This window comes from Somniosus microcephalus, chromosome 6 (assembly GCF_052327205.1).
Source record: "Somniosus microcephalus isolate GS21.2 chromosome 6, FLI_Smic_1.0, whole genome shotgun sequence".
Taxonomy (NCBI): domain Eukaryota; kingdom Metazoa; phylum Chordata; class Chondrichthyes; order Squaliformes; family Somniosidae; genus Somniosus; species Somniosus microcephalus.
The window spans coordinates 170,442,233-170,456,670 of NC_140992.1; the positions used below are offsets into that span (position 1 = coordinate 170,442,233).

The following is a 14,438-nucleotide window of genomic DNA, read 5'->3' on the forward strand; positions in this document are numbered from 1 at the left end:
TCCTTTCTCAGATAAGGAGACCAAAACTGTGCACAGTACTCCAGGTGTGGTCTCACCAAGGTCCTATACAATTGAAGTAAGACTCTTATACTCCAACCCCCTTGCAATAAAGGCCAACATGCTATTTGCCTTCCTAATTGTTTGCTGTACCTGCATGCTAACTTTGTGTTTCCTGTATGAGGACACCTAAATCTCTCTGAACACCAACATTTAATAACTTCTCATTATTTAAAAAATATTCTGCTTTTCTATTCTTCCAACCAAAATGTTGTTCAGTGCCGCCTTACTCACTGGGAACTAGGACGCTGAAGTTGCCCAATCACACGGGGTCATCAGACCCACCAGAGAGGGGAGACGGTCATCCCACCAGCATAGGCCCCGAGCCAATGAAGCCTTTTGAGAGAGATGCATAAAAGCAAAAGACTGCAGCTCCCTGGTCTGAAGCTGTGGTTCTGTAGTACATCAGTCACCTGAAGGAACACCACGTCCTACTGGTGCATGTGACAGAGCAACACAGCAACATCGCGCTCCAATGCTGCCGTATCTATCCATGATGTTTTAACTGCCAATTCTGGCTGTGGAAGGACACTGGGCAGGGTCTAGTACCGGGATTCAAATCCAGCCAGCTGATAGGAGGAAGGTCTTTTTGGTTTGCTGCCAGTAACGTGAACTGGGTTTGGACATTTGTGTTTCAGTTCCTACTGTACCCAAGCACACAGAACAAAACTGTCCATCAAACTGTCAATTATTCTCACTGCAGTCTCATTGGTGACATAGAGAGTGGACCTGCCCTGGGATTGTTTGATGGGACAGTGTAGAGGGAGCTTTACTCTGTATCTAACCTGTGCTGTACCTGCCCCGGGAGGGTTTGATGGGACAGTGTAGAGGGAGCTTTACTCTGTATCTAACCTGTGCTGTACCTGCCCTGGGAGTGTTTGATGGGACAGTGTAGAGGGAGCTTTACTCTGTATCTTACAGGAGGATAGCAAATGTAACCCCGCTATTTAGGAAAGGAGGGAGAGAGAAAATGGGGAACTACAGACCTGTTAGCCTCATATCAGTAGTTGGGAAAATGCTGGAATCTATTATATAGGATGCAGCAGCAGTGGCGGCAGCAGTGCGGACCTGGGAGGAACAGCGAGGCGGCGGCGGCGATAAAAAGAGAGTCCGAGGCGCAGGTAGGCCCCACAGCAGCAGCAGCGGCAGCAGCGGCAGTGCGGACCTGGGAGGAGCAGCGAGGCGGCGGCGATACCAACTCAACACCGGCAGTATTTTCAAAGAGTGACGCCAGAAGTCAAAAGTGACGTTGGCACAAGGTGAGGGAGCTGATTGAGGCCAGTGTCGGGAGCGGAGAGAGCGGCGGTACAAGGCTTACCAATCTCACAGACCGGCGGCAGCGTTCCGGAGCCACATCACGATTCAAAGAGTGACGTGGGCAAGAGGAAGCAGCTGATTGGGTGAGTACGGCCAGGTGAGTAGTTATAGTACTCTATAGTTTGACAGTTAAGATTAATAGTTTATAAAATTTAGAAGGTCTTAATGTTTGTGGTTATAGTTTCTAAGGTCCCTGCTGTGTATCGGGTAGTGCTAGTAACCAAGGGGCCTTGGGTGTATCATTTAATTGTAGTATAATTAGTGGTATTGATTTGATTTAAATTAATTAAAGGGTAAGTCATGGCAAGACTGCTCGGCCCCGTGGCATGCTCCTCCTGCGCTATGTGGGAAATCCCCCATGTGTGCGCGAAGTGTATCCAGCTGCAGCTACTGACAGACCGCATTGCGGCGCTGGAGCTGCGAATGGATACATACTGGAGCATTTGCGATGCTGAGGACATCGTGGATATCATGTTTAATCAGTTGGTCACACCGCAGGTAAAGGCTGCACAGGCAGGAAGGGAATGGGTGACCGTCAGGCAGAGTAGTAGGCGCAGGCAGGTAGTGCAAGGGTCCCCTGTGGCCATACCCCTCTCAAACAGATATACCAATTTGGATATTGTTGAGGGAGATGGCTTATCGGGGGAAGGCAGCAGCCGCCAATTTCCTGGCACCGTGGGTGGTTCTGCTGCACAGGACGGGAGGAAAAAGAGTGGGAGAGCTATAGTGATAGGGGATTCTATTGTAAGGGGAATAGATAGGCATTTCTGCGGCCGCAAACGAGACTCCAGTCAGAGAAATCAACGGTTTAAATCAAACATGGCCACAGTAAATAATAATTCTAAAAGGTCTAAGAGCGTTAAAAATACAAGCCTGAAGGCTTTGTGTCTTAATGCGAGGAGTATTCGTAATAAGGTGGATGAATTAGCTGCGCAAATAAAGGTAAATGAATATGATTTGATTGGGATTACGGAAACATGGCTCCAGGGTGGCCAAGGCTGGAAACTCAACATCCAGGGGTATTCAATATTCAGGAAAGATAGGCAAAAAGGAAAGGGAGGTGGGGTAGCATTGCTGGTTAAAGAGGGGATTAACACAATTGTAAGGAAGGATATTAGCTCTGATGATGTGGAATCTGTATGGGTAGAACTGAGAAATACCAAGGGGCAGAAAACGTTAGTGAGAGTGGTATATAGACCTCCAAACAGTAATGCGGAGGTTGGGGATGGAATTAAAAGGGAAATTAGAGAAGCTTGCAATAAGGGCACAGCAGTTATCATGGGTGACTTTAATCTACATATAGATTGGGCTAACCAAATTAGTAACAATACTGTGGAGGAGGAATTCATGGAGTGTTTACGGGATGGTTTCCTGGACCAATATGTCGAGGAACCAATTAGAGATCAGGCCATCTTAGACTGAGTATTATGTAATGAGAAAGGATTAATTAGCAATCTTGTTGTACGAGGCCCCTTGGGTTGGCGCGATCATAATATGATAGAATTCTTCATTAAGATGGAGAGTGAAGCAATTGACTCAGAGTGAGTTGGGTAGGATTGGTTGGGGAATGTCACTCAAAGGGTTGACGGTGGATAGGCAATGGCAAACATTCAAAGACCGCATGGATGAACGACAGAATTTGTTCATCCCAGTTTGGCATAAAAATATAACAAAAAAAGTGACTCAACCGTGGCTAACAAGGGAAATTAGGAATAGCATAAGATCCAAGGAGAGGGCATATAAATTGGCCAGAAAAAGCAGTAAACCTGAGGATTGGGAGCAGTTTAGGATTCAACAAAGGAGGACAAAGGGATTAATTAAGAAGGGGAAAATAGAGTATGAGAGTAACCTTGCAGGAAACATAAAAACTGACTATAAAAGCTTTTATAGATATGTGAAGAGAAAAAGATTGGTGAAGTCAAGCATAGGTCCCTTGCAGTCAGAATCAGGGGAATTTATAATGGGGAACAAAGAAATGGCGGACCAATTAAATACGTATTTTGGTTCTGTCTTCACAAAGGAGGACACAAATAACCTCCCAGAAATGTCGGGGAACATAGGGTCTGATGAAAGGGAGGAACTGAAAGAAATAAGTATTTGTAGGGAAATGGTTTTAGAGAAATTGACGGTATTGAAGGCCGATAAATCCCCAGGGCCTGATAATCTACGTCCTAGGGTACTTAAGGAAGTGGCCCTAGAAATAGTAGATGCATTGCTGGTCATCTTCCAACATTCGATGGAATCTGGAACAGTACCCATGGATTGGAGGTTAGCTAATGTTACTCCACTATTGAAAAAAGGTGGTCGAGAGAAAACGAGGAATTACAGACTGGTAAGCCTGACGTCAGTAGTGGGGAAAATGCTAGAGTCCATTATAAAAGATGTAATAGCAGAGCACTTGGAAAACGGTGACAGGATCGGACAAAGTCAACATGGATTTACAAAAGGTAAATCATGCTTGACTAATCTACTGGAATTTTTTGAGGATGTAACTGGTAAAATAGATAAGGGAGAACCAGTGGATGTGGTGTATTTGGACTTTCAGAAAGCTTTCAATAAGGTCCCGCATAGGAGATTAGCGTGTAAAATTAAGGCACATGGGATTGGGGGCAAGGTATTGACTTGGATAGAGAACTGGTTGGCAGACAGAAAACAAAGAGTTGGAATGAGCGGGTCTTTTTCCGACCGGCAGGCAGTGACTCGTGGGGTACCGCTGTGATCGGTGCTAGGACCCCAGCTATTCACAATATATATTAATGATCTAGATGAGGGAACTGGATGTAATATCTCCAAGTTTGCTGACAACACAAAGCTGGGTGGGCATGTGTGCTGTGAGGAGGATGCAGAGAAACTCCAGTATGATTTGGGCAGGGTTGGGTGATTGGGCAGATGCAGTATAATGGGCCAGTAATTCCGGTCCCAACGCGTGAGTACGGACGGGGTACCCACGCGTGGGCCCGATGGAAGTGCCGGTTTTCAGCATGCACAGCGCATGCGCGGGAAACCGGCATTTCCTGTCCTTTGAACCAAGGGGTTCAGAGGACGAACGCATGCACGCAGGACTCTGCGCGCACGCGCTGAAATTCCTTTTTTCCCCACAGGTTTGCACGTGTGTAAGGGCCTCTCCTTTTTACGAATGTAAAAAGGAGACGTAAGGACTTCATTCTTTAAGGTAAGTGGTCTATTACTTAAAATTATAACATTTTTTCCACAGCTTTATTGTTTTTAAGGACTTTACAGTAAGGTAAGTGTAGTTTTAGACCCAATTTTTTAAAAAATTATTTTTTTCAAAAATGTGATAAATTGTTTAAAATAGTTTTTTTAAAGTTATTTATAGTTTATTTAATTATTGGGATGTTTTTTAAAATTTTATTTGAAGTTAAACTAGTCTTTTGGCCGCCCATACTTTTCATGAGTTTGACAGTTCTATCAAACTCATGAATGAAGTTTCCCCTCCCCTGATTGGCTGCACGGTGCTCACCTGATCCCAGCCGGCACATCGCACTAACTACGCCGCTGGATCAGGCAAGCACAGTGCGCTGACATCTGAACCGGGTCACTGACAGGAATTCCAAGCAGGCCCAGGCTTCAGATATCGGCGCGCCGGGTGAGTGCACATCGGGGGCTTGAACGCGCGGCAAGCCCCCGAACCTAATTTCTGGGCCAATATGGATAAATGCAAGGTTATCCACTTTGGTGGCAAAAACAGGAAGGCAGATTATTATCTGAATGGCAATAGATTGGGAGAAGGGGAAGTGCAACGAGATCTGGGTGTCCTCGTGCACCAGTCGCTGAAGGTAAGCATGCAGGAGCAGCAGGCGGTTAAGGCGGCAAATGGGAGGTTGGCCTTCATAGTGAGAGGATTCGAGTACAGGAGCAAGTATGTCTTGCTGCAGTTGTACAGGGCCTTGGTGAGAACACAGCTTGAGTATTGTGTGCAGTTTTGGTTGCCTTATCTGAGGAAGGATGTTCTTGCCATGGAGGGAGTTCAGCGAAGATTCACCAGACTGATACCTGGGATGTCAGGAATGACGTATGAGGAGAGATTGGGTCGATTGGGCTTATATTCGCTGGAATTTAGAAAAATGAGAGGGGGTCTCATTGAAACTTATAAAATTCCATCAGGACTAGACAGACTAGATGCAGGAAGGATGTTCTTGATAGCGGGGAGTCCAGAATCAGGGGTCACAGTCTAAAGATAAGGGGTAAGCCATTCAGGACAGAGATGGAGGAGGAATTTCTTCACCCAGAGTGGTGAACCTGTGGAATTCTCTACCACAAAAGGCAGTTGAGGCCAATTCATTAAATATATTCAAGAAGGAGTTGGATATATTTCTTATGGCTAAACGGATATGGGGAGAAAGCAGGGACAGGGCACTGAATTTGGATGATCAGCCATGATCTCATTAAATGGTAGAGCAGGCTCGAGGGGCCGAATGGCCTACTCCTATCTTCTGTTTCTATGCAATAACTGGGCACTTGGAAACTAATAGTAATATTAGGCAGAGTCAACATGGATTTATGAAAGGGAAATCCTGTTTGACAAACCTATTGGAGTTCTTTGAGGATGTAACTAGTGGAGTAGACAAAGGAGAACCAGTAAATGTGGTGTATCTGGATTTTCAGAAGGCCTTCGATAAGGTCCCACACAAGAGTTTGGTGAACAAAATTAGGGCATATGGAATTGGGGGTAATATACTAGAATGGATTGAGAATTGGTTAACAGAAAACAAATAGTATGGATAAATGGGTCTTTTTCAGGATGGCAGGCTGTGACTAGTGGGGTATCGCAAGGATCAGTGCTTGGGCCCCAGCTATTCACAATCTATATCAATGATTTGGATGAGGGGACTAAATGTAACATTTCCAAAGTTGTTGATGATACAAAGCTAGGTGGCAGTGTCAGTCGTGAAGAGGCTTCAAGGGGATCTCGCCAGGCTCAGTGAGTGGGCAAGAACATGCCAAATGTAATATGTGGATAATTGTGAAGTTATCCACTTTGGTAGAAAAAACAGAAAGGCAGAGTATTTCCTAAATGGTGAAAGATTGGGGAATGCAGATGCTCAAAGGGACCTGTGTGTCCTTGTGCATGAGTCACTGAAAGTGAATGTGCAGGTGCAGCAAGCCATTAGGAAGGCAAATGGTATGCTGGCCTTCATTACAAGAGGATTTGAGTACAGAAGTAAAGAAGTCTTACTCCAAATATATAGGGCCTTGGTGAGACCACACCTGGAGTATTGTGTACAATTTTGGTCTCCTTACCTAAGGAAGGATATACTTGCCATCGAGGGAGTGCAACGAAGGTTCACGAGATTGATTCCTGGGATGGCGGGACTTTTGTATGAGGATGAGTAAACCAAGCCTGTATTCTCTTGAATTCAGAAGAATGAGGGGATCTCATTGAAGCATACAAAATTATTACAGTGGGCTTGATAGGATGGATACTGGAAGAACGTTTCCCTTGGCTGGGGAGTCTAGAACCAGGGGCCACAGACTCAAGATAAAGGGTAGGCCATTTAGGACTGAGATGAGAAGAAATTTCTTCAGAGGGTGGTGAATTTTTGGAATTCTCTACCCCAGAGGGCTGTGGAGGCTCAGTCATTGGGTATATTCAAAACAGAAGTCGATAGATTTCTGACTAGTAAGGGCATCATTGGATATGGCGATAGGGCCGATGAATGGAGTTGAGGCAGATCATCAGCCATGATCGCATTGAATGGCAGAGCAGGCTCAAATGGCCTACTCCTGCTCTTATTTCTTATGTAACCCGTGCTGTCCCTGCCCCGGGGAGTATTTGATGGGACAGTGTAGAGGGAGCTTTGCTCTATATCTAACCCGTGCCGTACCTGCCCTGAGAGAGTGTTTGACATGGAGATAGTTTCCACAGCAGCGACATTCCTCAGTGTGATTTGCCAAAAAAGTTGGAGCAACAGAAAACAAAACATAAACATATGTTGTAGTGATTTGAAAACCTTTAATTGTTCCCCATACAAAAACATGTTTGTACTCATTTATCTCAAACATCAATCGTTGACCTTGTTTTATTTAAATTGAGAAACAATCTCCGAAAAGTAACTGAGTCAATATCAAAACGGAGGTCAGATACAAAAGCAAACCCTGATACTAAGCTGGTTGGATTTCTCATTTTCTCTGAGCTTCAAAGGAGAGTGTAAGAAAATAAAGTGCACATTTTCAAAATTAAGCCAGACATTGAACAAAGTTAAATATCATTTTCAAGAACCTGTACATGAAACCAGAATATCACGCATAACAAACCAGGGCTTCCTTTTCATTCACAGAAATATGGTAACTAGACAGAATTTCTAAAATCGCACTTGACTGCACTCCTCCTGCAGTGTGTGTATAAACAGGTATCCCAGTCAGTCCTACCATCGAAAGGCAGGCCCCCACCTGAAACATGGAAACAAAACAGGCCATTCCTACCCCACCCAGAAATATTGTGCTCGGCCACAAGTCTGCAGCTGCTTTTGGTACAGTAATTAGTCACTTTTTTGGGGAGGGAGGGCAGGGGATTTTTAATTTTTTTTTTTTTTTTTTTTTTAAAAACAGCATTTGTATCCTTTACAGGACCTTTTCACATTCTTCTGTTTAGAGTGTCAGGAACCTAGGGGTTTACGATAGGATAAATAATTAAAGGGGAGGAAATTGCAGAGCTATGGGGAAAGAGCTGGGGAGTGCCGAGGCAAATAGCCTCCTTCTGTGCTGTGCGATTCTATGATGGTGTTACAGGCTTGTGGTGCATGGAGAACTTTCTCCTAACAGGGGCTCTCTGTGGAATGTGAAGGGCCCATCCATAAATCATGAACCCCAGCAAGTTCTGTGCGTGTTTAAAATCCAGCTCATCTTCCAAAGGAGCAAATCCTATTCTGACCGTACTACTGATTTCTCTCTGGTATTCTCCTCTCCTGAAGGTGCAGTACCAAGGCTGCCAACCAGCTGTTAGCAAATGCACATGTTTTGGTCTCTCCTACATATTGGTTCCATCTCTTTCACCCCACCGCCCCCCCAGTCGAGACAATGATGGTCCGTGCTGCCACTCTGGGCAGCATGCTAGCTCCACCAGGGGCGACTGGTTACAATCTGCCCTGGGCCATAATCCGGGCTGACACTCCAGTGCAGTGCTGAGGGAACACTGCACTGTCGGAGGTGCTGTCTTTCAGATGAGACGTTAAACCGAGGCCCTGTCTGCCCGCGCAGGTAGACGTAAAAAATCCCATGGCACTATTTCGAAGAAGAGCAGGGCAGCGTCTTGACCAATTATATCCCTCAACCACCATCACTAAAACAGATTATCTGGTCATTATCACATTGCTGTTTGTGGGAGCTTGCTGTGCGCAAATTGGCTGCCGCGTTTCCCACATTACAACAGTGACTCCACTACGCTGTGAAGCGCTCAGACATGCTGAGGTTGTGAAATGCAGTCCATAAATACTAGTCTTCCTTTCTTCATTATCCTGTTTAGAGTTTATTGATATTGTTAAACCATAAATCATCTGGAAAATAAAATCTTACATTTCAGATATACAAAATTAGTCAGCCTCTTTCCCAAAAAATCATCTTGTGAACTAGAAAAAAACATTTAAGGCAGAGTGTGAGATTTTACAATACGTACTAAAAATAAAATGGACCCACAGAGGCTGAGCAATCAGGACAACACAACAAAGGACACACCTGGTTACACTTGACACAAAATTTCATACAAGCTCCGGCTAACCGCTCTGTGGCATATTACTTCACACACCCGGTACAACACACACTGGACTGCAGCGGGAGAAACGGCTTTGCTTCCAAATCCATCATCAGACATAAAGTTTAAAAAAAAGTTGAGGGTTACACAAAATACCACCGGTTAGCATTATGCAGCTATAGCTCAGCACAAGCACTAACCAGTGACCCCAAGACCCCACTCACTAACCAGTGACCCCACTCATTAACCGGGTGGGGGGGGTCAGGCAATGTCCCTACAGGCAGCAGTGGTCAACAGGAGCTACCCCTGTGGCCTGCTTGGCTCCAGAACAATATCGGAAGTGCAAGGTGGGGCACCCAGAGAAGGAAGCTTAAAACAAAAAAACGGTCACCTGTACATTAGATGGTGGGTGAATGGCCATGTGGGTGAGGTGCTGGGCAGGCAACAAGCGGGGAAGGGCAGGGGATGACACATAAAGGGCACTCTGTCTGGTTTGCCAGGAATTCCCACCACGAGCAGGCAGTCACACTTCAACTCTGCAGCCCACTGCCACGAGTGACAGTTCTGCATCGGTCAGCCACGAGGGAGCAGCCTAAGATTTACCACAACAGACTGGTGTAGACACCAACCAGGCTGGGGGGTTGAAAGCTAAAAAGGCAGGGACACATTCATCTGAAACTCAAGTGAGACGGGGTGTCCAAACCATGGCCCACGAGCCAATTCCACCCCAGGCATCTGGGTTCTGTTGGTGGCTCTATTTCTGACTCACTGGTCTGCCCTGTTTGAACTCGATGGGCCTGGAGGTTTGGAAAAGGCTGTCACCTTATTGGCAGCTAAATCCGAACAGCCAGAGCTGCTGGCGTCTGTGGTTAGAGATTTATGCAAATTGTTGGGAACGGATAGTTTAACATCACCAGGACAGGGGAGCAGACCCCTCAGCTCTCCAGCACCACATGCATCCGAGCAGTTGCCAGGTTTCTATAGCGTACTGGGCCCGATACACACCAGTCAATGCCGCAGTAATCCCTCCGCTGCCACAGGTCGAGTTCCGGACCAATGGTGCCAGGATCTACCCACACTCATGGGGCAGTTTCACTCTCACTGTGCAGTATGGGCAAGCCCAGCCTCCAGTAGTATGGAACAATTTTTCCAACCTATATATAGAGGTAACAGAAGGAAGGGAATCGAGGGGCGGGAAAATAAATCAAAAGGGGAAAGCAGATGTCCAGCAATGAATCCCACTACAAGCTGCGTTAAAATGCTCGCCACAGCTCTTCACAACTTCCCAGCATTGTTGGCGTCAAGGCGACTGCTTCACCCATTGCCAGGCTCGCTCGGAGCGACAGCCTCAAAGGAAATTCATTTAGAAAAGCCGTCTCCCGCCACCAGTCAGGATGAGGAAGTCCCGAGAAGCTGGCAAGCTCAGATAGCCCGTGCCATGAACCACATCACTCTTCACACAGCCCACACCTGGGTTTTGAGCACGAGTGCCTGGTGTAAAATGGTCCCCCCCATACGGGTATATTACAGCGGGAAAGAATTATTTGGATAAGCGCAACAGCAATTCCGACTGTTTATTCCTCAACCTGAGCATCACTGTGCTTCGGCACTGGGCACCACCGTCTCCAGTAGCACACGGTTAACACATCCCGCAAACCGCACCATATTACAGAGATTTCCCAAAGCAGTTGTAAGGCACCAAACTAATCGCAGGGTCAAGCTAACACTGTTCAAATTTTCCCCTGGCACTTTCTCCGAGCCCCTTGATTAGTGCCTTGTGATCACGTTCAGCTATCAGTAACTCACGAGATGGACCTTGACTGGGCTGTGTCTTGTAAACATTCCTTGCACTTCACACCAAGCCGATTGTTGGCTCTGATGGACAGAGACTCGCCCACTGCACAGATGGATTGCGGCAAATTCCGGTGTGGCCTTCGCTCCCACCGATTGGACGCTGCTGGCCATGTGACTCCCATTGATTGGACGGTGCTGGACAGTTCCCTCCCGTTGATTGGACGGTGCCAGTTTATGTTGTGGCCTGGATGACCAGGTGAAGCCTCTGCTTTGCGACGGCGGTGTTGAGTGCGCTCAGAAACTCTGGCAGAGCCCCTCCGAGCAGCAGCTCCATGGGCACGAACTGCAGGACCTGCTGGGGTTGATCCGACTCAGACTCCAGCAGCTGAGTCACGCGCTCGCTCAGCCTCGTCAGGAACGCCAAGTCCTCATCCGACGGCCGCTGAAAGCCGGCGCATAGCAAGACAGCTTGGGTCCCCATAGCGTCCGAGGAGGTGGGGCAAACGAAGGTCAGGGCTCGGAAGCAGTGCTGTAGCACGAATATCAGGTCCGCCGTGAAGCGGGTGAAGGACGAGAGGATGGGGAGGACGAGCGCGCCGCCGTCTCTACACTCCATCACGGCGCAGAGCACGGCGCTGAGCAGCCACTCCTGGTAGCCGGGCTCTCCGTCGTGAAGCACGGTGCACCGATCAGGCAGCGGAACTGCAGCCTCACAGAGCCGGAGCTGGAAGCCGCTGTCCTGCTCCAGGGCGGGGAAGGCCCCCGGGCTCCCAATCACAAGGCACTCCAAGGGCTCGCCGTCGTGGGCGCAGAACCCCGCTTGCTGCTTCTTCACCTGGCCAGCGAGTTCAGCTAGCACCAAGCCGACGGAATAAAGGCTGCAGGAGCGGCAAGGGGGCACAGCCGCTCGGCCCTCTGCCGCCCACTCCGTCACCGCCTCACCCAAGCTCCGCAGCAGCTCCACGTCACAGAACGGAGAGCTGGCCAGCCTGCTCAGCCTCCTGCCTTCCAAACCGTACCAAGACTGGCAGTCGACGCCCTCTGCCCCCTCCAGGACGTGGCCAGCCTCCCGGGCAGCTGGGCAGTGCTCGTTCACCTGAGGGCCGAGAGAGCCCTTGCGCACCCGCTCCTGCCAGGCCAGGCCGGCCAGCTCCCGCCTCTCATTGTACGAACCATGGTGCTGCTGCTTCTTCTGGTGTGTGAACAACCGGCCGGCCAGGCTGCACCCGACCCGCGACCTCTTCAGCAACCAGTCCTCCCGGGCCACGCGGCGCAGTTGGAAACGGTGCAGGTAAAAGTCAGCGGCGCAGGTCCGCTTGGCCTCCAGCTGCCTAGCCTCCTCCTCACCCAGCTGCCCAAACAGCCGGAGATTCTCCCGGATGGTGTCAGTCTGATGCTTGTGGAAGAGGGCGCAGCAGTCCTCCAGCTGCTCCAGGAACGGCTGCGGAACGGCAGCCCGGGCGAGCGAGGCCTCCTGGACCACGTCCGGCCCGTAGCTCAGCACCAGCTGGGCGAGGTGGTCACCAAGGGCGCCCTTGCCCGCGTACCCGAGACAAACCGCGTAGACTTCCGAGTTTCCCGATTTGCTGGTGCCCGGCTTGAAGACGTGGACCTGGCGGAAGCAGCAGTTGAGCAGGTAAAGCAGACAGACCGAGGAGTGCTCGAACAAGGTGAACATCTTCAACACAAAGGAGCCTTTCGGGCTGAGGAGTTTCAAGGCCGCGATGGTCTCGCAGTAGTGCAAGGGAGACACCAGGGCCTCCTGCTCGCCAGGGTTGTCTTGGCAGTCGAAGCTCCCGTCCGCTGTCACCAAGTGGATGCTCTTCATGTTCTGGGTGAATTCTATCAGCCCCTCGAGATACTTCAAGACCATGATGTCCCCGGTGTCATCAGGGCCAAAATACCACCAGGGCAGCGTGCCCGCAATGAGCCGGTCGTCCATTATCATCATGCCGGTGTCATTGCCTTCATGGTAGGGGTTGAGGGTATTGGCGACCCAATTCCAATCGCAGGGGATGCGGTGGGACCTCAGGTAGTGATTGAGGCTGGCGATGAAAGCCCCAGGAGCCTCACAAAGGTGCACAGAGCTCAGCTCCCCGTCCCGGAGTGCCTCCTCCGGGAGCAAGGGAAACGTACCCAGGATCTCGTGAAACTTGCACCAGGCCTGCGTGCACAGCTCAGCATTCATGGTCCTCTTCACGTGCGGGATGACCTTGCCTGCCCGGTTGGTGAAGGCGGTGTGCTCGTGCCACTTCTCCAGCTCCTTGTCGCTCAGCTGGTTCTTCACGTCGTTGAGGGATTCCTTGAGAGCCTGCAGCCGGTCGGACTGCTGCCGCACCCCTGTGCACACCTCGCTGACACTGGGCAGGCGCCAGTGCTTGCCAGCTGGCTTCTGAAAGGTGAACTTTTTGTTGAAAAGGTCCTCGATCTCGTGGAGAACAGGACGACTGAACTGAGGGAGATCCACCATGTGCTCCACATGTGGTCGTTTCCGACTTGCACACTTCATCGTGCTGGGCTCCACGGGTCTGTAAGAGAACCAATTGAAAGTTTTCAGTGATTTATTTTCTTCAGTCTTCGACCAAGCCACCCCACCACTTTCCATGTCTCACATTCAGTGAAAGGCAGAGTGTGCTAAACTCATCCTTGCCAAAATTACTCCCATACTTCCTCACTGGGTTATGGGCACCTGTCAAGCAGTCGATTTTGTTAGAGGCTGAGACACTGAGCACTGGCAGGCTGCTGGACCGTGTGGGGCGTCGCAGCTGAACCTTACTCTGACATGGCCCAACCCCACACAGCCCGGGGGCTGGGAGTACATTGGTCAATCGACAGAAACATGCCTCCGAACCCCAGAGCGATGGAACCATGCTGGACCGCTTATCGGGGGGGGGGGGGGGGGAGGAGAGGAGAGGGGGGGGGAGGAGAGGGGGGGGGGAGGAGAGGGGGGGGGGAGGAGAGGGGGGGGGGAGGAGAGGGGGGGGGGGAGGAGAGGGGGGGGGGAGGAGAGGGGGGGGGAGGAGAGGGGGGGGGGAGGAGAGGGGGGGGGAGGAGAGGGGGGGGGAGGAGAGGGGGGGGGAGGAGAGGGGGGGGGGAGGAGAGGGGGGGGGAGGAGAGGGGGGGGGAGGAGAGGGGGGGGAGGAGAGGGGGGGGGAGGAGAGGGGGGGGGGAGGAGAGGGGGGGGGAGGAGAGGGGGGGGAGGAGAGGGGGGGGAGGAGAGGGGGGGGGGAGGAGAGGGGGGGGGAGGAGAGGGGGGGGGGAGGAGAGGGGGGGGGAGGAGAGGGGGGGGGGAGGAGAGGGGGGGGGGAGGAGAGGGGGGGGGAGGAGAGGGGGGGGGAGGAGAGGGGGGGGGGAGGAGAGGGGGGGGGGAGGAGAGGGGGGGGGAGGAGAGGGGGGGGGAGGAGAGGGGGGGGGGAGGAGAGGGGGGGAGGAGAGGGGGGGGGAGGAGAGGGGGGGGAGGAGAGGGGGGGGAGGAGAGGGGGGGGGGAGGAGAGGGGGGGGGGAGGAGAGGGGGGGGGGAGGAGAGGGGGGGGGGGGGAGGAGAGGGGGGGGGGGAGGAGAG

General features: G+C 50.6%; 1 protein-coding gene across 1 annotated transcript; it reads right to left on the reverse strand.

Annotated features, from left to right (window-relative positions):
- Positions 1 to 7,328: 7,328 nt before the first annotated feature.
- Positions 7,329 to 13,722, reverse strand: cmtr2 (cap methyltransferase 2). Its single transcript, XM_085990925.1, has one exon. It carries the CDS (start codon positions 13,479 to 13,481, stop codon positions 11,109 to 11,111), a length of 2,373 nt encoding a protein of 790 aa, XP_085847051.1. The 5' UTR covers positions 13,482 to 13,722; the 3' UTR covers positions 7,329 to 11,108.
- Between the last annotated feature and the right edge of the window lie 716 nt (positions 13,723 to 14,438).

Excerpts from the sequence above, each read along its gene's own strand:
- cmtr2 (XM_085990925.1), bottom strand. The coding sequence starts at position 13,481 with ATGGAAAGTGGTGGGGTGGCTTGGTCGAAGACTGAAGAAAATAAATCA.